At 36.3% G+C, this 24,306-nt stretch overlaps 1 protein-coding gene across 10 annotated transcripts in view; it reads left to right on the forward strand.

Annotated features, from left to right (window-relative positions):
* The window catches only part of SDK1 (sidekick cell adhesion molecule 1), a 1,045,458-nt gene that overhangs the window by 429,282 nt on the left and 591,870 nt on the right, over window positions 1–24,306 (forward strand). For all 10 annotated transcript variants that reach the window (XR_012122096.1, XR_012122097.1, XR_012122095.1 and 7 more), the window contains exon 2: window positions 20,696–20,855. Coding sequence is in view for 6 of the 10 variants with exons in the window: in XM_037008170.2 (XP_036864065.1) it covers window positions 20,696–20,855 (160 nt within the window). In the remaining 4 variants the exon portion in view is untranslated. The remainder of the gene's footprint in view (window positions 1–20,695; window positions 20,856–24,306) is intronic.

The raw sequence follows: 24,306 nt of genomic DNA on the forward strand, positions 1-24,306 counted from the left end.
TTGCCATGTTGTCTTCTAAGAGTTTTATGGTTTCATAACTTACATTCAGGTCTTTGATCCATTTTGAGTTTGCTTTTGTGTATGGGGTTGAAGAATAATCCAGTTTCGTTCTCTTGCATGTAGCTGTCCAGTTTTGCCAACACCAGTTGTTGAAGAGGCTGTCATTCCCCCACTGTATGTACATGACTCCTTTATCATATATTAATTGACCTTACATGGTTGGGTTTATATCTGCGCTCTCTAGTCTGTTCCATTGGTCTATGGGTCTGTTCTTGTGCCAGTACCAAATTGTCTTGATTACTGTGGCTTTGTAGTAGAGCTTGAAGTTGAGGAGCATAATCCCCCCAGCTTATTCTTCCTTCTCAGGAATGCTTTGGCTATTTGGGGTCTTTTGTGGTTCCATATGAATTTTAGAATGATTTTCTCCAGTTCATTGAAGAATGCTGTTGGTATTTTGATAGGAATTGCATTGAATCTGTAGATTGCTTTAGACAGGATGGCCATTTTGAAAATATTAATTCTTCCTATCCATGAGCATGAGATGTGTTTCCATTTGTTGGTGTCCTCTTTAATTTGTCTCATGAGTGTGTTGTAGTTTTCAGAGTATAGGTCTTTTACTTCCTTGGTTAGGTTTATTCCCAGGTATTTATTCTTTTTGATGCAACTGTGAATGGAATTGTTTTCCTAATTTCTCTTTCTGCTAGTTCATTGTTAGTATATAGGAATACCACAGATTTCTGTGTATTAATTTTGTGTCCTACAACTTTGATGAATTCAGATATTAGATGTAGTAGTTTTGGAGTGGATTCTTTAGGGGTTTTTATGTACAATATGATGTCATCTGCAAACAGGGACAGTTTGACTTCTTCCTTGCCAATCTGGATGCCTTTTATTTCTTTGTGTTGTCTGATTGCCATGGCTAGGACCACCAGTACTGTGTTGAATGGAAATGGAGTGAGCATCCTTGTCTTGTTCCTGATCTTAAAGGAAAAGCTTTCAGCTTCTCACTGTTAAGTACAATGTTGGCTGTCAGTTTGTCATATGTGGCCTTTATTATGTTGAAGTACTTGCCCTTTATACCCATTTTGTTGAGAGTTTTTATCATGAATAGATGTTGAATTTTGTCAAATGCTTTTTCAGCATCTATGGAGATGATCATGTGGTTTTTGTCCTTCTTTTTATTGATGTGGTGGATGATGTTGGATTTTTAAATGTTGTACCATCCTTGCATTACTGGGAAAAAATCCTACTTGATCATGATAGATCATCTTTTTGATGTATTTTTGAATTCAGTTTGCTGATATTTTGTTGAGTATTTTTGCTTCTACATTCATCAGGGATATTGGTCTGTAATTTTCTTTTTTGGTGGGGTCTTTGCCTGGTTTTGGTATTAGAGTGATGCTGGCCTCTTAGAATGACTTTGGAAGTATTCCCTCTTTTTCTAATCTTTGGAAAACTTTAAGGAGGGTGTGTATTCAGTCTTCACTAAATGTTTGATGGAATTCAGCAGTGAAGCCATCTGGACCAGGAGTTTTGTTCTTCGTAGATTTTTGATTACCAATTCAATTTCATTGCTGGTAATTGGTCTGTTCAGATTTTCTGTTTCTTCCTTGGTCAGCCTTGGAAGATTATATTTTTCTGGAAATTTGTCCATTTCTTCTAGGTTATCCAGTTTGCTAGCATATGATTTTTCTTAGAATTCTCTAATAATTCTTTGTATTTCTATAGTGCCCATAGTGATTTTTCTTTTCTCATTTCTGATTCTGTTTATGTGCTTAGACTCTTTTTTTTCTTGATAAGTCTGGCTAGGGGTTTATCTATTTTGTTAATTTTCTCAATGAACCACATCCTCCATTCATGGATTCTCTCTGTTTTATTCTTCTCGATTTTATTTATTTCTGCTCTAATCTTCATTATGTCCCTCTTTCTACTGACTTTGAGCCTCATTTGTTCTTCTTTTTCTAGTTTTGATTGTGAGTTTAGACTGTTCATATGGGATTGTTCTTCTCTCCTGAGGTAGGCCTGTATTGCAGTACACTTCCCTCTTAGCACAGCCTTCACTGTCTCCCACAGATTTTGCAGTGTTGAATTATTGTCTTCATTTGTCTCCACATATTGATTGATCTCTGTTTTTATTTGATCATTTATCCATTGATTATTAGGGTCATGTTGTTAAGTCTCCATGTGTTTGTGAGTTTTTTCATTTTCTTTGCTTTAATTTTTTTCTAGTTTCCTACTTTTGTGGCCTAAGAAGGTGGTTGGTACAATTTCAATCTTTTTTAATTTACTGAGGCTCTTTTTGTGGCCTAGTATGGTCTGTTCTTGAAAATATTCCATGTGCACTTGAGAAGAATGTGTATCCTGCTGCTTTTGGGTGGAGTGTTCAGTAGATGTCTGTTTGATCCAAATATTCTAATGTGTTGTTCAGTGTCTTTGTCTCCTTACTCATTTTCTGTCTGGTAGATCTGTCCTTTGGAGTGAGTTGTGTGTTGTAGTCCCCTACAATGAATCCATTGCCTTCTATTTCCCCCTTTAATTCTATTAGCATTTGTTTCACATATGCAGGTGCTCCTGTATTGGGCACATAGATATTTATAATGGTTATATCCTCTTGTTTGATTCACCCCTTTATCATTACATAATGTCCTTCTTTATCTCTTGTTACTTTCTTTGTTTTGGACTCTATTTTGTCTGATACAAGAACAGCAATGCCTGTTTTTTCTCCCTGTTAGTTGCATAAAATATCTTTTTCCACCTCTTCACTTTTAGTCTGTGTATGTCTTTGGGTTTGAAGTGATTCTCTTTTAGGCAGTATATAGATGGGTCTTGTTTTTTATCCATTCAGGGACACTATGTCTTTTTATTGGTGCATTCAGACCATTTACATTTAGGGTAATTATTGATAGGTATGTACTTATTGCCATTGCAGGCTTTAGATTTGTGGTTACCAAAGGTTTAAGAGTAACTTCTTTACTATCTAATAGTTGAAATTTACTCCTTACTATGCTATTACAAACACAATATAAAGGGTTTTTTTTCTTCTTTTTTCTTCCTTCTCCATTCTTTATATGTTAGGTGTCATATTCTGTCCTCTTTGTCTATCCCTTGAATGACTTTCGAGGTAGTTCATTTGATTTGGTATCTGCTTAGTAATTGTTCTACTTTCTTTACTGCGGTTTTATTTCCCCTGGTGGCAGCTATTTAGCCTTAGGAACACTTCCCACCTATAGCAGTACCTCCAAAATATACTGTAGAGGATGGTTTGTGGGAGGTGAATTCCCTCAGCTTTTGCTTATCTGGAAATTGTTTAATCCCTCCTTCAAATTTAAATGATCTTGCTGGATAAAGTGTTCTTGGTTTGAGGCCCTTCTGCTTCATTGCATTAAATATATCATGCCACTCCCTTCTGGCCTGTAAGGTTTTTGTTGAGAAATTTTATGATAGCTTGATGCGTTTTCCTTTCTATGTGATGTTATTTCTCTGTCTGGGTGCTTTTTAATATTCTGTCCTTATCCTTTATCTTTGAGATTTTAATTATTATATGTGTTGGTGTTGTCTTCCTTGTGTCCCTTGTGCTGGGAGATCTGTGCACCTCCAAGGCCTGAGAGACTACCTCCTTCTCCAAATTGGGGAAGTTTTCAGCAATTACCTACTCAAAGACATTTCCTGTCTGTGGTTCTAGCTCTTCTTCTTCTGATACCCCTATAATGTGAATATTGTACCTTTTGAATTGTTCTCACAGTTCTCTCAGTATTCTTTCATTCCTAGAGATCTTTTTTCTCTGTACCTCAGCTTCTTTGTATTCCTCTTCTCTAATTTATTCCATTTAATGTCTCTTCTACTACATTTAATCTGCTTTTAAACCCCTCCATTTTATGTTTCATCTCAGAGAATGCATTCCTTACTGATTGAATCTCACATGTGAATTCTACCCTGCATTCTTGAACATTCTTCTTTACCTTCATGAGCATGTTTATGATTTTTATTTTGAAATCTCTTTCAGGTAGATTGATGAGTTCACTTTCACTTGGCTCTTTGGTGTTTATGGGATTTTGGTTTGAACCAGGTTCTTTTGATGTTTCATATTTGTATGTGGCGTCCTCTAGAGCCCAGAAGCTCTATTCTCTGGAGCTGCCTAGCCCTTGGAGCGATGTTGGGGGTTTCAGGCTAGCAGAGCTGATGCCTTGAGGGAAGAAGGAGCTGTTTCCTGTTTCATGGCGGCTCTGCCTGTCTCCACTGTCAGAACCAGTGGGCTGAGCAGACAGGTGTAAGCCTCTGTGCTTTGAGTTTTAGCTGCTGTAGGCAGGGCCTCTCTCTTGCTCTCCTGTCACCAGGGCAGATGCTGCCATTTTTGGAGCAGTGTTGCCAGGAGGAATGCTAGCAGGCTGTGTGTCACAGAGGGGGGCCTTGGAGCTACTTAGCCAGCCAGGGGGATTGAGCAACTGAAGCTCCTAAAAGTTTTGAACCTGCTCCATAGAGTGCACCTGGACTATATTGTCCACCTGACTTTTCTCCTGAGCAGCAAGCTCTGGGCAATCCTTGCCCCTTTAGGATCCCTTTTCCTGTTAGGAACTTTCTCAGACTGCCTGCCTTTCTTTTTTCCTAGAGCAGCCAGGTGTGGACCCTTGTTTTCCACAAGCAGCTAGAATCTCAGTGTCTCTAAGTATTCTGTCTGTCTTGTCTTTCCAACCCCACTAATCTCCAGAGCACCATGCAATGTAGGTTCATGCTCTCAGAGAAAATCTCCAGGGCTGGGTGTTCACCAGTCCTAGGCTTCCATACCCTCCTTGCTCCGTTTATCTCCCCCTGCTGGTAAGCTTTGGTGGGGGTAGGGCTTGGGTCCTGACAGATCACAGTTTTGGTATGTTACCCTGTTCCATCAGGTCTGCTCTTTTCTCCAGGTGTATGTAGTCTGGTACAGCCTTCTTTCCTGTTGGTCTTTTAAGATTAGTTGTATTAACTATATTTCATATTGTATGTGGTTTTTGAGGAGGCCTCTGTCTCACCTCTCATGCTGCCATCTTTAATCCCCTCCTGTGGTGGTACCGTTTTTAAATTCTTACCAGTCACTGGGAGATTTGCATTCAGAACACATTATTTGTCCATATTTAGTGTCTGTCTGTCTTTTTCAACATAGCCATTGTCCCAATGACACATGACACTAAGCATTTTAATGTGTGCTTGTTAAGTAATTGTATATCTTCCTTTGTGATGTGTGTATTTAAACCTTTTGCTCACTTGATTTACATGTTTTTTTAATCTTACCATTGAATAATAGGCTTTCTTTATGTTATCTGAATATAAGCCTTTCAAAGGTATGTGTAACTGAGAATATTTTCTCTCATTTTGTGGCTTTCATATTCATTATCTGAGCAGTGCATTTGTTTTAAACTTTTTTTGAGATAATTGTAGATTCACATGCAGTTAATAGAAATAATGCAGAGAGACCCTGTGTCCATTTCCTCAGTTTTTCCCGATGGCAAAATCTTGCAGTATTATCAAATGCTTTTGCAACCAGGATCCTGACACCAACATAGTCAAGATACAGAACATAGATGTCACCACAAGGATCCCTGTGTTGCCTTTTCATTGCCACATCCCCCCACTCCCTGCCCTCTTCCCTGGCCCTGTCAACTACTGCAATGTACTCCATTTCTGTAATTTTGTCATTTCAAGAATGTTATATAAAAGGAGTCCCATTGTATGGGACCTTTAGGATGCGATTTTTTTCACTCAGCAAAATTCTCTTGAGTTTCATGCAGATTGTTGTGTGTATCATTAGTTTGTTCATTTTTAGTGTAAGTAGTATAACATGGTTTGTTTGTACTTACTACAGTTTGTATAACCATTCAACCTTCTGAACAACATCTGGGTTGTATCCAGTTTTTCACGCTTATGACTAAAGCTGCTATTAATATCTTGTATAGGCTTTTGAATGAACAAAGTCTTCATTGGGTAAATGCCCAAGACTGCAGTTTCTCAATAGTATGATAGTTATATGTTAAGTGTTATTAGAAACTGTCAAACTGTTTTCCAGAGTGACTGTATTGCTCCATGCACCCACTAACGATGCATGAGTGATAGTTTTGTTTTTTTACATAATCTGCATTTGGTGGTGTTATTATTTTTTAACTATCCATTCTGTTAAGTGTACTGATAACTTACTGTAGTTTTAATTTGTATCTCTCTAATGGTTGATGATGAACATCATCACATGTGCATATTTGTCATTTGTAGATACTCTTTAGTGAAATGTGTGTCAGTATCCTTTGCCCATTTTCTGTATGGATCATTTGTACCATTGATTTTTGAGGGTTCTTTATATATTTTAGATACTAGTCCTTTTTCAGATACATGATTTAGACATATTTTCTTCTAATCCTTGCTTATCTTTTCAGTCTTTTAACAGAAACGTCTTCAGAACAAAAGTTTTAAATTTTCATTAGGTTCAATTTGTCATTTTTTGCTTTTGTGCATTGTACTTTTGGTGTCAGGTCTGAAACTCCTTGCCTTGCTATAGATTCCAAAGGTTTTCTCCTATTTTCTAAAAATTTTATAGTTTTTCACCTAAATCCATGATACAGTTTGAGTTAATTTTTATATAAAATATGTTTAGATAGAAAGTCATTTTTTTTGTCTTGTCAATGATCAGTTGCTCTGGCACCATTTGTTTTAAAGGGTATCCTTCCTCTATTGAACTTGTTTTTCACCTTAGTCAAATATCAGTTGGCTGTACTTGTGTTAGGCTTTTTCTAGTTCCTATATTTTTTGCTTTAAAATGTCAAATTCTCCATCAATACCATACTAGTTTGATTATGGTAGCTATATAATAGACCTTGAAATAAAAAAGAGTGATTCCTTTCATTTTATTCTTCTTTTTCAAAATTGTCTTATATATTCTAGGTCCTTTGCCTTTCCATAAAATTTTGGAATAATCTTGTATATATACACAAAAAATCTTGCTGGTATTTTAACAGAAATCTCATTAGCCTTGTATGGGTATTTGCATGGAATTAATATCTTTACTGTGTTGAGTCTTCCAATCTATGAACATTATATGTCTCTAAACATTTGTTTAGGTCTTCTTCAATTTCTGTAATCAGCATTTTATAATTTTCAGCATAAAGACCATGATATGTTTTTTAAAGTTTATACCTAAGCATTCTTGGAGTGGTTGTAAATAGTATTGTGTTTAATTTTAATTTCTATATGTTTATTATTAATTTATTGAAATGTGACTGATTTTCTATGTTGGTCTTGTATACTCTGCCTTTTTGAACTCACTTGTTAGTTCTAAGAGAGGTGTGTGTGTGTGTGTGTGTGTGTGTGTGTGTGTGTGTAGCATCTTTGGGATATCTTACAGAGACAAGCATGTCTTCTACAAATAGGGACAACTTTATTTCTTCTAACATGTATGCCTTTTATTGTTTTTTTCTTCCTTATTTCAGTGGCTGGGCCTTGAATAGGAGTGATGAGAGCAGACATCCTCGACTGGTTACCAAGTTTAGGGGAAAGCATTCAGTCTTTAGCTGTTCAATATGATATTATTAGAGGTAGAATTTTGGTAAATGTTATTTATAAAGTTAAGCATTTACTCTATTACCAGTTTGGTGAGAGTGGTTATTTGTTTTTTAATTAGGAATGGGTGTTGGATTTTGAAAATGCTTTTTCTACCTCAATTGATAAATCACATCATTTTTATAGCCCATTGATATGGTAAATTATACTGATTGATATTTTTCAACTTTTGAACTAGTCTTGCATATCTGGAATACATCCCACTTAATCCTGACATATAATTCTTTTAATACATTACTAGATTTGATTTGCTAATATTTTATTGAAGATTTTTGTGTCTAAGTTCAGTAGAAGTTCATTGGTCTCTATTTGACTTTTTTCTAGTATCTGTGCCAAGATTTGATATCAGGGTAAAAGTAGGCTTAAAAATGAGTTGGGAAAGGTTTCTTTCTCTTCTGTGTCCTGGACAAAATTGTGTAAAGTTGATGTTTCAATGAAACCATCTGGGTCTGGAGATTTTTCTTTCAGAAGCTTTTAAATTATAAATTCATTTTCTTTAATTGGTTTTAGGACTATTCAGACTATTTCATTTTGGCTGAATTTTATGAGTTTACAGTTTCCCAGGAATTGGTTCATATCATCTAAGTTGCCATTAATGAGCTTAACATTGCTTATTTATCATATTACTTTTTTTGATGACTGCAAGATCAGTGATATCCCTTCTTTAATTGCTGGTATTGATGATGTATCTTCTTTATTTCTTCTAATCTTGCTAGAAGTTGACATTTTTTTTCCCTCAAAGAACCAGCATTTTTTGATCTACTGATTCTCATTCAGTTTCATTGGTTTGCTTTTATTTTTATTATTTTCTTTAGCTTGCTTTTGGTTTATTTAATTCCTTTTTTTTTTTGAGGTAGGAAATTAGGTTATTAATTTAAGGTTTTTCCTCTTTTATAATATACGTACTTAGTGTTATAAATTGTCCTCTCAGGACTGCTTTCTGTGTCCCACATATTTTGATATATTGTGTTTTCATTTTCTATGAAAATCATTTCATTTTTTTATTTCCTTTCAGGCTTTCTTTTTGATTCATAGATTATTTAAAATATTTACTTTTCAGGTCTTTGGAGATTTTTCTGTTGTCTTTTGTTACTGATTTCTAGTTTAATGCCAGAGGTCAGGGGATTATGCCATTATGGTCAGAGGACACACTCTGTATGAATTCAGTTCTTTTAAATGTCAAGAATATGGTCTGTCTTGATCCAGGACTTATGCACACTTGGAAAAAAAATGTGTAAGCTAGGTGTGATGACTGCTGTACAATTTAAATTTTTTCCATCTTGGGATATTGACATTTGAAGGAATAGTTAAATTAATCCAAAGGGATTTATTGTGGAATTTTAGGCATTGTGTCTGTCAGGAAAAAACATACATAGGTTCCTGCTTATAGGATCATTGTGTGTTTTAAATAAAGAATATTTCATTTAAAGAAAATAAGTCCAAAAAGAAAGTACCCACCGGCCTCAATTGTTACTTAAAAATTTCATCTGCTTCATTGCTCAGGTGTTATAAGACCTTCATATGTTTGACTTCCAATCATGTTCTCATCTCCTTGTTTGGGAAGTCAACTAAAGTTTAATAGCTAAAAGTTATACAGTTAGGTTACTGATATCATTATGTGTGTAGACAAGGTGTTTTCCTAGTTGAGTAATAGTAATGTCACCCTCTAATTTTCCTTTTCCTTCCAGAGTCATTTCCCCAGGTCTCATTGCATAGGAAATATGACATACCAACTAGGTGTACTTGATGGGAAAATGAGAATTAAAATATTTTAGGATAAAATTATTTCAGAGCTTTTGCAAATCTTAATTTTAGATAGTAAAGATGATTTATATTCTTGGTTCTGTTATTTTTGAAATCATATACTAGAATATTTATATTTCAACTTCTCACCAAATTAAATCATTTTAATGGCAAATTTATGTTTCATATCTCTGGCAAATTTTTATTTTTTAAGTCAACTGAATTTTTCTATAAAACTGATAATTGGCAAACCCAATTATTTAGGCCCAATGATTTATTTTTTATTTTCATGTGGAAATCACATATATTACATTAACCTAGCTACCTACTTAACATGTTCAGTATTGAGCCCTTGTTCTTCTAAACCTGTTCTTTTTGCCCCATTTCAGGTGGTAGCAACTGCATCTTTCCAATTTCCTGAGCAGAAACCTTGACATTGTTATTGATTCTTCTCTTTTTCTTATTCCCCATATCCTACATCTAGGAATTCTGTTAGCTCTACCTTTATAATATATCCCACATTTGACCCTTATTGTCACTTTCAAGTAACCAGCATGGAGCTGACTAAATCATCATCATATTTGGATTAACACAATAGCCTTCTGAGTGGTCTACCAGCTTCTATCCTTCTAGCCTCATCTCAACACTAATCCGCATGAACCACTGAATATCTGAGGCAGAGCATATCAATATTTCATTCAAAGTTCTCCATTGGTTTCTGATGGCACATAAAGCAAAACCCAGGGGCCTTAAAATGCTTATGAGCTGCCCTCATCACCTTTTTAGCCTCCTTTGCTCCTACAGTTGCCCTTACTCATTATGTTTTGCCCATGTTGGTCTCCCTAGCATTCCTAGAACATTCCAGGCTCATTTCCACATCAGGCTTTTATACTTGCTTTTCCTACTGCTTGGAATGTTCTCTCCATTTCTAAGTGTGTGACATCCTTCCTCAGCTCATTCTGGTCTTTATTCAGTGTCACCTTCTCTGTGAAACTTTCCTTATCTTCTTCATATAAAATTGCAGTCCCTCTCCCAAATTCACTTTTCCTCTTCTTATTTTTGTCTCTAGCATGTATCACTCTCTCATATATGGTTTTTTTTCTTACTATTCCATACATCTATTCTTGAAAAATTCCATGTTCTATAAAATCATATACTAAAATAACAGAATTTATGGGAAAAATAGTGTTGGGGCAGACCACCCAAAACCTATTTTGAACTTTACAACCAGATCCCTAATAAAAAAGTATAATCCCAGTAGCTTTTTACATTCATTTGCTATTTTGATGAGAAGACAAGATAAATAAGCTATTCTGAGCTTATGTATCAGCACATGCAGCTTCTTTCAGTGGTGTAGCATAGTGGGAAGTGAAGTGATTTTTGAAGCCCCTAAACCAGCTACTATTTGCACTAAAACAAAGAAGACATTTCTTTAAGGTTAGGGTAGTCTTACTTGTTGTTATTGCTAATTGTTTTCTAATAGTTTTAAGGCTTCCCTTCATGTGATAAAGATTGTCTATGATCACATTATAATATTAATATGTTGGTGAAAATCATGTATAAATCAGTACAACTCTGGTGTTATACCAGTATCAGTTTCCTATTTACCAACCACATATGACACAATTTGGGTAAAAGAAATTGGAGATCTAGCAAAACAGACTGTACTGTATATTTTCATTGTTTGTTCCACTATTTATCTCCCCGAACTAGAATATAAGTTCCATGAAGGTGTGATTTTTAGTGTTTTACTTGTTTTTTCACATCTGTATTCCCATCTCAGAGTCCTGATAGACATGTAATAAATCTTCATTGAATGAGAGAATGGTCAAATCAATACTTAGACTTCTCTGGAATTTTGATATAATTGAAAATGTGAACACCTGTTTTTCTTTAAATTGAACAACTTCTTTGGCTTAATAGTTTTTGATATTTAAGACTGTAACTTGATTTATGTCTATTATTTAGAAAGTCAAAAGTAGGTGTGTTTTAAATGAAATTCAAGATTCAACATTCTATAGGAAAATGCAATTTCATTCTGTGCCAGTATTTTAATAAAAGCTATCACATATATTGTGCTTCTGGATCAGGGACTGTGCTAAGCACTTCTAACACAATAGTTACTTTAATCCTTCTGATAGCTTTCTAGGAAGGCAATTCTTAAAGTGTGGTCTAAGGACCTCTGGCAGTCTTTGAGACGTTTTCAGGGGATCCAAGAGGTCAAACACGCTTCATAACAATGCTGAGACTTTTTCGCTTTTTACCCGTGTTGAGATTTTACTGATGATCTAAAAGCAATTGTGAGAAAACTTCTGGGTCTTGAGCAGGTGTATCACAGCGCCAGACTACCAGGTGGATTGGTATTCTGTCCTGACACACAACTGTGATTTCAAAAAATCCAGTTTCCTTAAGAATATCCTTGATGAAGTAGTGAAAATCATTAGTTTTTTTTGAAAGTTTGACTCTAATACCTGCTTTTTTAATATTCTATGTTGAAAATGTGAATTACATGAAACACTTCTGCTGCATACTGTAATGTGACAATTGTCTTGAGGCCAAGGCCTTGTGATATTGAGTTATGAGCTGAGTAGCTGCTTTTTTCAATGTACCTCGTTTTTACTTGAAGTAGTGATTAACAGACAAACTATGGTAATTTAGACTTGGGAATTTGGTAGCAATTTCTTGAAAATGATCAAAATAATGTCACATTAATGAAAACAATTGATAATATTTGTTGCTAATAATAAAAATTGAGCTGTTAAGTAAAAATCAGAATTTTGGAAATCTTGTATGTACCACCACAAGCTTGAAAGTTTGCCATTATGTAAGGATTTTTCTGATGAAACAGGTAGCTATAATAATGTGATATTTGTTATATTGCATAATGAAATATGTCAACATTTAGAAAAGCTGCACAACTCAGTGAACCATCAAAGTCATGTATGTGTAAAAGTTCCATTCAAAATGCAATATAGACCAAAGGATTTTACTGTAAACAATACCAAAATTTCATTAATAGAGTTATAGATTCCTCATTGCAATGAATCTTTATGAAACTATGATTCGTTCAATTTTGGCAGAGTATCAAGAATATTCACAATTATCTGAAAAGACCATTAAAGTACTCCTTCCTTTACCAACTACATGTCTGCGGGAGGCTGGATTTTTCATATCCTTCAGTTGACACAGTATAATTGTGAGAGATTAAATGCAAAAGCACACATGAATCTCTAGTTGTATTTTATTCAGCTGGACACTGAAGAAAATTTTTAAAAGCTGTAAGGCAATGCCATTCTTTTCAATACTTTGTGTTTGGGATAATGCAATTAATTTTCATAACTGTGTCTTGTGATAAAATGTAATAACTTTAATATTACTATTTTTAAATGAATAATAAACATTGTAGAAGTACTCAGTTTTACTTTCTCATATGATAAATATAGAAAGATATAACTCATGCAAACAAGAATTTTGGGGTTATCAATAATTTTTTTTTAAGTTATCAAGGGGTCTTGGGACCAGAAAGCCTGAGAACCGCTGCTCTGAAAGGAGTTATTTTGTTATTTTGTTGGTTGGGAATGCCAAGTGGAGGAGGTTGAATTACACAAGCTCATAGGGCTAGTAAGGGGTAGAGCTGGGATTTGAACCCTGGTGGTCTGGGTCCTGGGTTCTTGCTTTAAGCTGCTGTTATGTACAGGTACTTCTCTTTGAGAAATCTTTATGGTTTGTAACTTTGCTAAAATCAGTAGAGAGTATATATTTGAACTTAGATATCTTTAAGAAGTTCTTTTCCGATTTCATTTTCTTGGTCTAAAATTAAGTCTTCACCATTTAGGTATTTTTTGAGCCCCACTTTTTATGTCAGTATATATGAAGCATAAACTTAGCAGTAAACATCTAAATAGGAAAGGTAAATCACATCTAAAATTTTTCTCTTTGGACTTTTTGGCCTTTTACTTAATTTGAGTTAGATTTTTTGGACTATTTGAAAGAAATATTGTACCATACTAAAAAAATGTTGGTAATTTGTAGTAACTCTCCTTTTATTTTGGTTGGTCATACTTTTTCACTACAAACCATAGAAATGACAATTCAGTGCATTTCTTTGAAATAAAACATTGGAGAGCTGGAACTTACTTCAGTTTGGAGAAATAGGGGAATTGCTTTTATCCCACTGCGTCGTCTTACTAATTTATATGATGAAATATATTAGCACAGTGCAGGATAAAACCGGTACATAAATACAACCATTTATGTTTCTACATCCAGCCTCACAGTAGATTAATCTCACTGAAAGCTTGAATGGTTTCTAGGGGGAAAATACTGGAAGGGTAATTTTACCCTGTGAGTTTCCTTAAATATGATGTTAATTCACATTGATTTCTGAGAAAATAGAGGTAATCAGTTTGACTTCCCCCTGACTGAATACATCAGCAAGCTGTTCACACTACTGTTTAATGGAAATCTTGGGGACCCCTCCTGCTTCACACATACAGATCCAGATACAAAGAGAATACTGCAAACTACCCAGAAAATCTCATACTTACTAGTCAAGCTTTTGAGTACAAAATGATGACTTTATGATGAGATCTAGGAATATGCACCAAGTGTAGAACTGCTTTCTCCCTTCCGATTATGGTGCTCTCCAGAAAACAGTGGGACAGAGGCTCAGTAGAGGGGTAAACAGTCTGTCTTTTACTTGCCCATCAGTGTGAGGCATCCTGGCCTCTGGCTCCCCAAAACTCTGTCCCTAACCAAGGTAGCAGTCACTGCCACTCCCACCAAGCCATTCCTTATCCTCAGAGGCCTCTCCAACAGTGCCAGGACATGCCAGAAGCATTTCTCACCTTTCACAGCAGGGTCCACAAGACAGACAGATGGGCTTGCAAAATTTCACTTTAGTTGGGATGGAGGAGTGCATTTCTCTAAAAAAATTCTCATTTGTGACAAATGATGGGACAGTTCTTTAAAAGCCTTCAAAAGTCTTAGAAGCCAGTATGTAGCTGAATCAGTGCTAAAAGACACAACCTGAGCATCTTCTGTGAGACCTTGGGCATCAGCCCCTGTGCAGCCAGAGTCTGTCAGGTTGTCTTGGGCTCCAGGACACTGGTGCCACCTCAGCTTCTGCCCTGGCTGATCTGTGGACACCTCAGCCATGGGAAGTCTTCATCCATGAACTCTATCAAACACCCTCTCAGGCAATGGATTCATGTCCCATCCTCTTACATGCTGATACTGCCCTTGGCTTGTTGACTAGCCTCTAACTAGTGGCTCCTCAGGGCAGGGTCAGCTGTATCCCAGTGCAGAGCAGCCAGGGGACTCAGTGAATGCTTGAGGAATGGAGTGCCTTGTAATTATGGAGCCAGAGCAGTCGTGCTCCACAATGTTGGCCCACCTCTCCTGTGTGAAGCTCTGCAAAGACTAAGAAGGTGGTGGTGATCTTCTGGCTGTTGGTCTCAGATGCAGCAGTTCAGAGTGGCAACGTCCAGTCATACCCTGTTAGAAATACTTAAGAGAGGAAGTAACAAAATGAAAAATGCCAGTCCTATGTTTTATAGTCATTGTAAGAGGATTTTAGTGTTTTATTATGCTTATAATCGTGTATATATTTTTGGTTCAATTGTAGCAGCTACCTGTGGCTGTGAAATTTCTGCTACTCATTTGTTTTACAATGCAGTAATAGAAATATGTAAAGTGACATCCAGATCCATGGAATATGATGATACACCTACTATATTTGAAAGTCTATCATTGGAAAACGTATTTCTGGTGTGCTGGTGAATGCAGCTTGAGAATTAGCTATGATGACAGAGCTACCATCTCCTCCTCCTCTCCCTCATCTTCCATTTTGGCTTTAACATAGGTGGTCACAGAAAGTACAGCTTGAGTCACCCTCTCCTGAGCATGTAGAGGCCTAGGTCTTTAAACAGTTATCTTACAGGGTCATCTTACAGTAGTGAAGTGCAGCCTTTCCATATTTGCCTACATAGCTATAGTAGAATACATCTAATCATATATTTAAATTTTACCTCAGAAACACATTTAAAATACACAACTGTTGTCTATAAAAAGATTAATGTTACTATTATGAAAAAAGCACAACAGACTGAGATTAAGTTCCTGGCTTCAGTAGGTGTACATAATGACCTGCCAGCCGCTGAAATTTGAATGACTCTATTAACCAGACAAGTATCTTCTACCTATATTTTTTCAGAATAGTTTCTCACAAATGAAACATTGTGCCCTGTGCTTTTGTTTCTCACAGGGATTTGAAAAATAAAACTTTCTGTTAGTGGTAAATTCAAAACTTGAGGCATGAAAATGTTTGAAGTTGATGTAAAAGAAGTTTTGAAAGGAAGATTAGTGGTTTAAAGCAAAAGATTAGTTGCCCTGGGAAATTCAGCTGTCAGAAAAGCAGAGTTCAGTAATACAAGGTCCTGCTCTAGCTGATTTCTCCATTCATGCTGCAATTTCCGATCCTTCCCACTGGATCCTCACCTGATTGATAGTGCTGATTATAACACCTTAATAAATTTCAGATATGTGGGGTTCATCTGCTGTAGACCCTTCTTGTTTGTAGGGAGGTTGATTCCTCTGCTATGTGGAGGTTGATTACTTCATTCATTCATTCATTCATTCATTTCTTTATTTCTTACCACTTTAAAATGGGGAGGAAAGGGGAAATAACTGAACAGATAACAGTGATCCTAGCTGAAGCTCTCTGTTTAACAAAGTCACAAGCATAGCTTGAAGTTTGACTTTCTTGGCAACTAGTAGTTGATTCCTATGCATTCTTCCATTAAAGAGTTTCTGGTAATAATCCTCCATTATGTATTATGGAGCAGATAAACCTGTGGCAGTTCACCCTTCTTCATAGTAGAAAAGCCTGGAATCTCAGGATAGGGCTCTGCTTCAGAGCTTCCTGTCCTGTAGCTTCCCCAGGTAAATGATTTTATTGTAGCATATCAGTCATGGTTCCTTTCTGGATGAGCAGATTATCTTCATATTGGACAGGTGAACTTAAATGCACTTACATTATATCTGAAAACCTTAAAAGTCTATTTAGGGAAGTGACTTCTACATTATAAAATTATGATGTTGTCTTGAGAGAACATTAAGTCCATTCCTCTCCTTTGAATGGAACTTGAGTCTGTATTATCCAGACAGATGAGACTCTCTTTCATAAATGATTTATGTTCTATGTAAAAGTATGTGAAAACAGAAATTTCAGTTTGCTATAGTACTTCATTCTACAGTCTTATAATGCATAGATGCATATTTAACCTCTGGTCATTTTCCTATTGTGGGGGAGATCTGTTTGTTACTATTTGGGAAAGCATACACACCCCTCAGAGAGCATCAGATGTACCATTGCCTTCTCCCCAGGTCAGAGTTTGATTATCCTATTTCAGAGTTGCAGAGGTAACTCATTCATTTTTGTCTTTATAGATCTTTTCAGACTTTTTTCTGTTCCATTTAGGCTATGTAAAGATCACATGCTTTTGCAGGGCTCTGTGCAGACCTGAATACTTATCTTTCTGTCTCTTTCTCTCCCCAAAGCTTTTGTATCTTGTTACCTTTATGCCCTGTTTTAATTTCATGATCTACTATATATACTTCAGTGGAAAATAGTGCTGGACTAAAAACATAACTGTGTTATTCTGCACGTTGGCTAATCTATTTTAAAATACTCATAATAATTTTAACCTAGATACTTGAGACTTCAGAGCATCAATATATTTGGGCTCTCTTCCTCTTATAATAAATGTTAGTGTCTAATCTAACTATAATTCTATGATCATTTGGATCACAACATGTTTGCTTGCCAACCATATGAAACTATCCTTTATGAAGATTTCTTTTCCTACTAAGTCATGGTATTGTGCATAATTTTTACATAGTATACATGTTTGCACATAGTATAGGAATGTTTAATAAACTGAATTATATGATAATTGAATTATGGCATCATTTATATTCAAAACCATCATATAATACATTAAATTAATGATGTGATGATGCTCTGTCCATTGTAAAACCAAATTCAAATTCTTGAATGTTTATCTTGAAGCTTTTTCCTTTCAAAAAGATGTATATTTTATGACTCATTCTTGTAGGATGCTGGAACCACATGAAGTGGCATTTCTTTTTTATTAAATATTGTGCAAATGGCAGGACATTAACAAAGCCTGTAGCTCAGTCAATTCCAAAGTATCAAAGCTATATTCATACCAATTCAGCTTTATTAGACTGCTTGGGTCATGAGAATGCATGATTTTAGGTGAAGTACAAAGCAAAAAGGAAAATTGGACACACAGTTGACAATCAAAACCAAGAATGCACTTGAAATTTAGTTTAGTGTACGTGATGTGCATCAGAGGCAGGTAGAACTCTTGGAATTGGACAGGGATCGACTGTTTCTACTTTTGAGTTACATATTTCAGTCACTGCACCTAAAACTTTACTGTCTATATTCCTGCATCAGACCTAGACTATTAGCCTAGAAACACCAAGACAGCTACTATGTCTGATTCTCATTATACCTCTAGTGCTGCTAACAACATTGATGTGTACTTATTGAAGAGAAAATTGCAAGTCAGAGACCAAAAAAACCTTCTTGACACTTTCCTGTCCTTCACCGCCATATTCAAGTCACCTAAATATTGTTTTAAAGCCATTCATTTCTTTCCTTCTCCATCAACACAATTACTACTATTACTTTCGCCCAACCACCATCTCCTTTTAGAGCAGGTGCCTGTGGCCTCCCAAATGGTCTACTTCCACTAGTCTGGGCCCTCTTAATTCCTTCTCTTTATTGTAGCCAGATGTGCTTTTAACAACATAACCCTTTCAAAGGCTTTCTGCTGTCCTTTTATAATAATAGCTCATTGTCGTCGTCATCATAATACTGACTGTTCTTTTGACCAAGGCCTGTAAATAGGGTGGTCATACAGCTCACCACTTAGATAAATTGTGATATGGGTTCCACTGAAAATCACACCAGAATGACAGGGAAACAGGGACGTATGCTTGCCTTGTCTGTAAGGTCTTGCTTGCATTCACTTATTGTACCTGCAGAATTGCTTGAGTTTCAGTCTTTTGTGCTTCCCCAGGTTACTTATCATGTTTGCTACCACCACAGGGCCATTGCACATGGTAGTATTATCTGGCATTTGACTCCTACCAATCTTTCTGCTCTTAGTTCATGCATGGCATCTCATTGACTAGGTTGAATTTCCTTATCATAGGCTCTTACCACATTCACAGATGCAATTGAACAATTATTTATTTGAATGAATACTAGTCAGAGATTGGTAATATTGTATGACCAGTGTACCAGTAGTGGAATACAGTGATCATCCCAATGGCAAAATAAACTCTGTATGTTTAAGTTCTGGTAGTACTCTATATGTTTAGTACTGGTAGATCCAGTACTAAAGAAAGCAGCTCTATGTATGTCAACTTAATGTAAAAATAGTCTCAGTTTTAACTATTAATATGCTATTTGATGCTTAATTTGTTTTCCAAAAATACTGTAATTTAAAATTCCAGTTAAGGAATTTCACAAATTTATCAAAAACTTGAAGTTAAAATATGGGTTCTTGAGAAGAAAGTTCTGTTAGTAAGAAACCTGTGACATGTAGGAGTCATATTCTATAGAATTGGTGGATTCTGGAACAAATTATCTGGGTTTAAATCATGACTGTGCCACTTCCTGTCTGGGTGTCCTTGAGCAAGTTACTTTAGTTTCCCTGTATCTCTCTTTACACATCTGTAAAATGGGTATAGTAATGGCACATATTTCATAGGGCTTTTGTGAGAATTTAACAAGGCAGTACATATAAAGCACATAAAACACTTTGCAGCACAAGTAACTACTCGATGAATACTGGCTATTGCTGTTATTTGTATTGTTATATTTATTCATCCAACAAATATTTATTCAGTATATACTTTGTTCCTGGCACTGTTCTAGAGACTGGAAATTCAGAAGTGACCAAGACAGGGCAGGGGAATGCACTGGGTATAATCCATAAACACATTAATTTCAAAGTCCAGTAAGTATTGTGACTGAAATAAACATTATAGTTTGTCAGGGCTTGTTGGGAAGGAGGTTTGTTAACTCAAAGGATGAGGAGGAGTCAGCATGCACAGAGCTGGGGAGGAGCATGTGAACAGGCTCTGAGGTAGGAAAGGGCTTAGCCTGGTTTAATAGTTAAGAAGTCAAGTGTGGCTGGAATGTTTATGTGTGAGTAGCAAGGGAAGGAGGCCTGAAAAATAGACAAAAAGTGGATTATGCAGGTGTGCTGTGGGTATTTGATTAGAAAGATGAGAAGTCATCTAATTCTGCATATTCTACTGATAAACAAACCCATGGGTCCTGATCAGGGTCATGTAAGCTAATTAGTGATACAGCTAGAACTTGAAGCTAAGTACCCTCTATTCATATGTTGTTTTTTAATTATTGAAGCATGCATATAAAAACTGCACAAGTCACATATAGAATGATTTTACATTAATTTTCATGAAGTGCCCCCATATAACCATATTGAGAAAAGATCTTGACCTGTCCTCTATAAGCTATACTGTTACACCCCCACCACCATCCCCAGCCCCCAGAATATAATGCTTCTCCTGACCTCTAATACTGAAGATTAGTTTTGTCTGGTTTTAAACTTTTATGAACCTTTAGGTGGGAGCATATGCCATAAACTTTTCTCTCTCTGGCTTCTTTGACTCCACATGTCTATGAGATTCAGCTGTATTGTCATGTGTTGTATGCAGCAATAGTTGGTTCATTTCCTTGCTGTTTAGTAATTTATTGTATGAATACACACAGGTTTCTAGTTTTATGGCCAACCGAAAGTCACTAAAGGGGATCATGCATGTGTATGTGAAATGAAAGCCAGATTGGGATGCATGTCATTTATGTATGCATGTTAATCTTGCGTATTGTAGTTATTTTTTTCAACCAAAGGAAGGTCAGATTAGGAAATTTATCTTTAGGACCTAGGTAAATGTCCTCGATTGTTACTTTCACACTATAATGCCTAGTTAAAACAAAGGCTTCCATGAATGTATATTGCCCTTTACTAAACAAATATTAATTTTAAATGGAAAAAACTTGGATGAACTTGTCAGATGCTTTCAAATGGTGCTATCATTGAGCTTTCAGCCTTTTAAAATATTATCTAGGATAGTGCATGTTTCTAAGGAGTGACGGGTTATTTGCTTCTTAATTGGGCTAAATAACCATCATTTATTCTTTAAAAAATTATGTCTGTTTAAATAAGTGATTGGTTAATTGGATGAATGCCATTTTCATGTGTACTTCATTCAGTTTTTTTTTTTCTCTCTTTTTAAAATATTTCAGATGATGTTGTGCCATATTTTAAAACGGAGCCAGGCCTACCACAGATTCACCTGGAAGGGAATCGTCTTGTTCTCACTTGCCTTGCTGAGGGGAGCTGGCCTTTGGAATTCAAGTGGATGCGCAATGACAGTGAACTCACCACCTACACCAGCGAATATAAGTAACTGATTGCTTGAAAATAAGATTTTATTTCAGGTTATGTTTAGGATATTTGCTTTTTTGGTCATAAGAGCACAAGGGGTGAAAATATTGGATTGCATTTCTAATATATTAGGATTAAAATAATAGAGTTAATTAGCATGTGACTTATTAGTCTGATACAGGTTGCATTTATACCTAAGAAGTCTATCGTATTTGTAAAAGTAAGCATATTAGTGAAAGAGTGAGACCAAAAAAAAGTTATAGTTAAAGAGGAATGCAAATAATAGCATGATAAATTTGCTTTCTTGTGGCAACAGTCCCCCGCCTCCCCCACCACCAGTATTGTCATTTTTAACAAGCATAAATGTTTAAACAGAGATTTATAAATGTTTAAACAGATTTTTGGCCAGCATTTTCTGGAGCTCTAAGTGGTCAACAACTTTCCTAGCTAACTTTTACAGTTGGGTTGGGAAAAGAGAGAACTGTGGGAGGATGGACATGAGTAGAGCATTTATAGTTAGCAAAATGGATAGTTATTGAACTACTGCCATGAGCTTGGTATTTGGGTACAGGAGTGGGTATCACTCCAGGGAACAAGAGTACAGGGACTAATGGGGATGGAGAGCTGGAGATCAGGTTAAGTCTAGGTGGGGGCTTCATGCAGAAACCATCTTGTGAGACTCAGTGTCTCCTTCAGTGCTTGAGGTCTTTCCAGATTTGTGTCTGTTTAACTTCCATTTCTGTGGTGAGTGTTATTATACTAGATCTGCAGTTCTGAGTGGGATGGAGAATTAGCAACTGCTTCGGACATCCAGGGGTACCCCATTCAGTGCAAATCAGCAATACCATGCTCTTATTAAAATGAAATAAGAAAGAGAATTGGCTGTCTAGAGGTATTCCAATAGCATGAGCCTCTCATCTTGGGTACAGCCTGCCACTCACTCACTCTCTAAGAGGTTCCAATGTGGTGATTCATGAACCACATTTAGCCTGCCTGTAATAATGTGGTGTGTGTGTGTGTGTTTAAAAACCAGTTCAAAATACATATGGATATATACACAGAATATATTTCTTAATTGATTGCTAGCATTTAATAATTGTAAGATTTCATATACAAATCCTCTTTTTGGCCCCTTTTGACTGTCAGAAGATATGGCCACCCAGGTCTGAGCCCCACACAGAAGCTGGGCAGTGCTGCCTTTGAGTGAAGGCACGGCCACTCTGGTTCTCAGCACTCTTGGGCCCCCTACCTTGTAATGTTTGCTCAGTTCCACTGTTCACCTGCCCTTTGTAGATGTAAATGACCTCTTCTTTCAAAGGTAGGCCTATACTGTCAGTATCTGCTGTTGTGGTAGCAACTTATCATAACAGTTAAGAGTGTGTTGACATAAAGCATCCTAGGTTTGAACCCCAGCTCTCCAATTTCGTTAGTGTTCTGACCTCAGGAGAGCTGCCTATTAGCCCCACTTTCAGTCTACAAAATGGGGCTGATTATACTTTATTTGTAGTGTCGTGAGCATTAAAAGGCTCTGATATATGTAAAATAGCATTATCTCTGGCCCAGAAACCATCTGAATAAACCCTAGGCAATATTATATTATTGCAATATGCCATTAGGGGACTTAATTTGTTAGGATGGGTGTATATGAAAGCAGAAACCATTAAGAGAATTGAGAAATGAGAACCATTAATGAGTAACGAGCTTTAGTGGCAGATAACTTGGATTCAAACACTCTATTCAACCTATAAACTATGTGCCTTTGGACAAGTTATGTACCCCCATGGATCTTACTTTTCTCATCTGTAAAATGAGTATAAGAAATCCACTCTGAGTGTTCTCATACAAATTATATGATATAACATTTTTTAAGCCCCAGGAAGAAAGGATGAGGTTTCAAAAGAACCCAGTTGTTCTTCCTAATAATGAGACTCTATTCACAGGGACCTCCAAACTGGGGTACACAGGGCCATGGATAGTGGCAGGAATTGTTTTCTAGATCTTCAGCTTCAATGAGTGTTTTCTAAAACTGAGCTGCCTGAGAGCATGCCTTTGTGTTCTCTTTTCTTACTCTCTTTGTTTTATTCCTCTCATTTCACAAAAGGAGGGCACACCTCTTCCTGGCCCAGTCTTCCTATGGAACTCAATCTTAGGGGTGCAAGAAAAACACACAGGTCAAAATATTTGCCTTGATCAAAACATCAGGCTTTATTTATTAAACAACCCCTAGAAGAGCTTCTTGTCTTTCATTCTATACCTATTTCATTTAAGGGCAAAGTATGACACTAGAAATGGGATATTTTGGCCAATCTTGCTGTTTTTTTAATTCAGAAATGTATAGATGGGCACCAGGACCTAAACCATTTTTTTTTGTTAAAAACTTTACCTTTTCTACTCTTAAACTATTATCAAATGTATTTTGCCTCGAGGAATGTGTACTGAGAGCAAAGCAAAGAGAGCATATGCAGGAAATACCAGATGAGGGCAACTCATCTGTCCAGGCAGCAAACTTCCAGTAGTGCTCTGTGGCTTGTCCACTTATTGTATTAGAATTAGAGCAGTTAAGATTTGTTACGAAGAGAAGCAAGCTGGGAAGAAATCTTCTATGAAATACACTTGGCTCTCTGCCAGCATTTCACCCTACACAGAAACAGAAAGAGCTTGGTGAGGGCTCAGTTGCAGATTTTAAGGAGAAAGGGTAAAACTTCCTCAGGTCACTGTTCTATCTTGATACAGAAGGACATATGCTATAGGAAAGTTAGTGCTTTGTATTTTCTCAAACATTCTTTCAGAAGACACATTGATAAACTTTTGCCAAAAAAAGATTATTTGATATTCTAAGTCCAGATCTGTTTTTTATTGCAGCAGTGTGTTTGGCTTGCTATTGCTCATCAACTTCTTCTCTACTTGTTTTCTCCATGTACTCAATACTCAATAGTTTTAAATTAACTGTATGCAAATACACAGTCAATACCTTTTCTTTTTTTTATTAAGGTATTGATATGCAATCTTATGAAGGTTTCACATGAGCAACATTGTGATTACTACATTCACCCATATTATCAAGTCCCCTGCACATACCCCATTGCAGTCACTGTACATCAGCATAGTAAGAAGCTATGGAGTTCCTCTGTGCTGTACTGCCTTCCCATGACCCCCCTACATTATGTGTGCTAATAGTAATACCTCTTAATCCTCTTCTCCCTCTCTCCTAACCTGCCCTCTCCACTCCCTTTCTCTTTGGTAACCACTAGTCCCTTCTTGGAGTCTGTGAGTCTGCTGCTATTTTGTTTCTTCAGTTTGCTTTGTTCTTATACTCCACAAATGAGGGAAATCATTTGGTACTTGTCTTTCTCCACCTGGCTTATTTCACTGAGCATAAAACCCTCTAGCTCCATCCATGTTGTTGCAAATAGTAAGATTTTTTTCTTCTTATAACTGAACAATATTCTATTATGTATGTGTACAACAT

This window comes from Manis javanica, chromosome 10, assembly GCF_040802235.1.
Source record: "Manis javanica isolate MJ-LG chromosome 10, MJ_LKY, whole genome shotgun sequence".
NCBI lineage: Eukaryota > Metazoa > Chordata > Mammalia > Pholidota > Manidae > Manis > Manis javanica.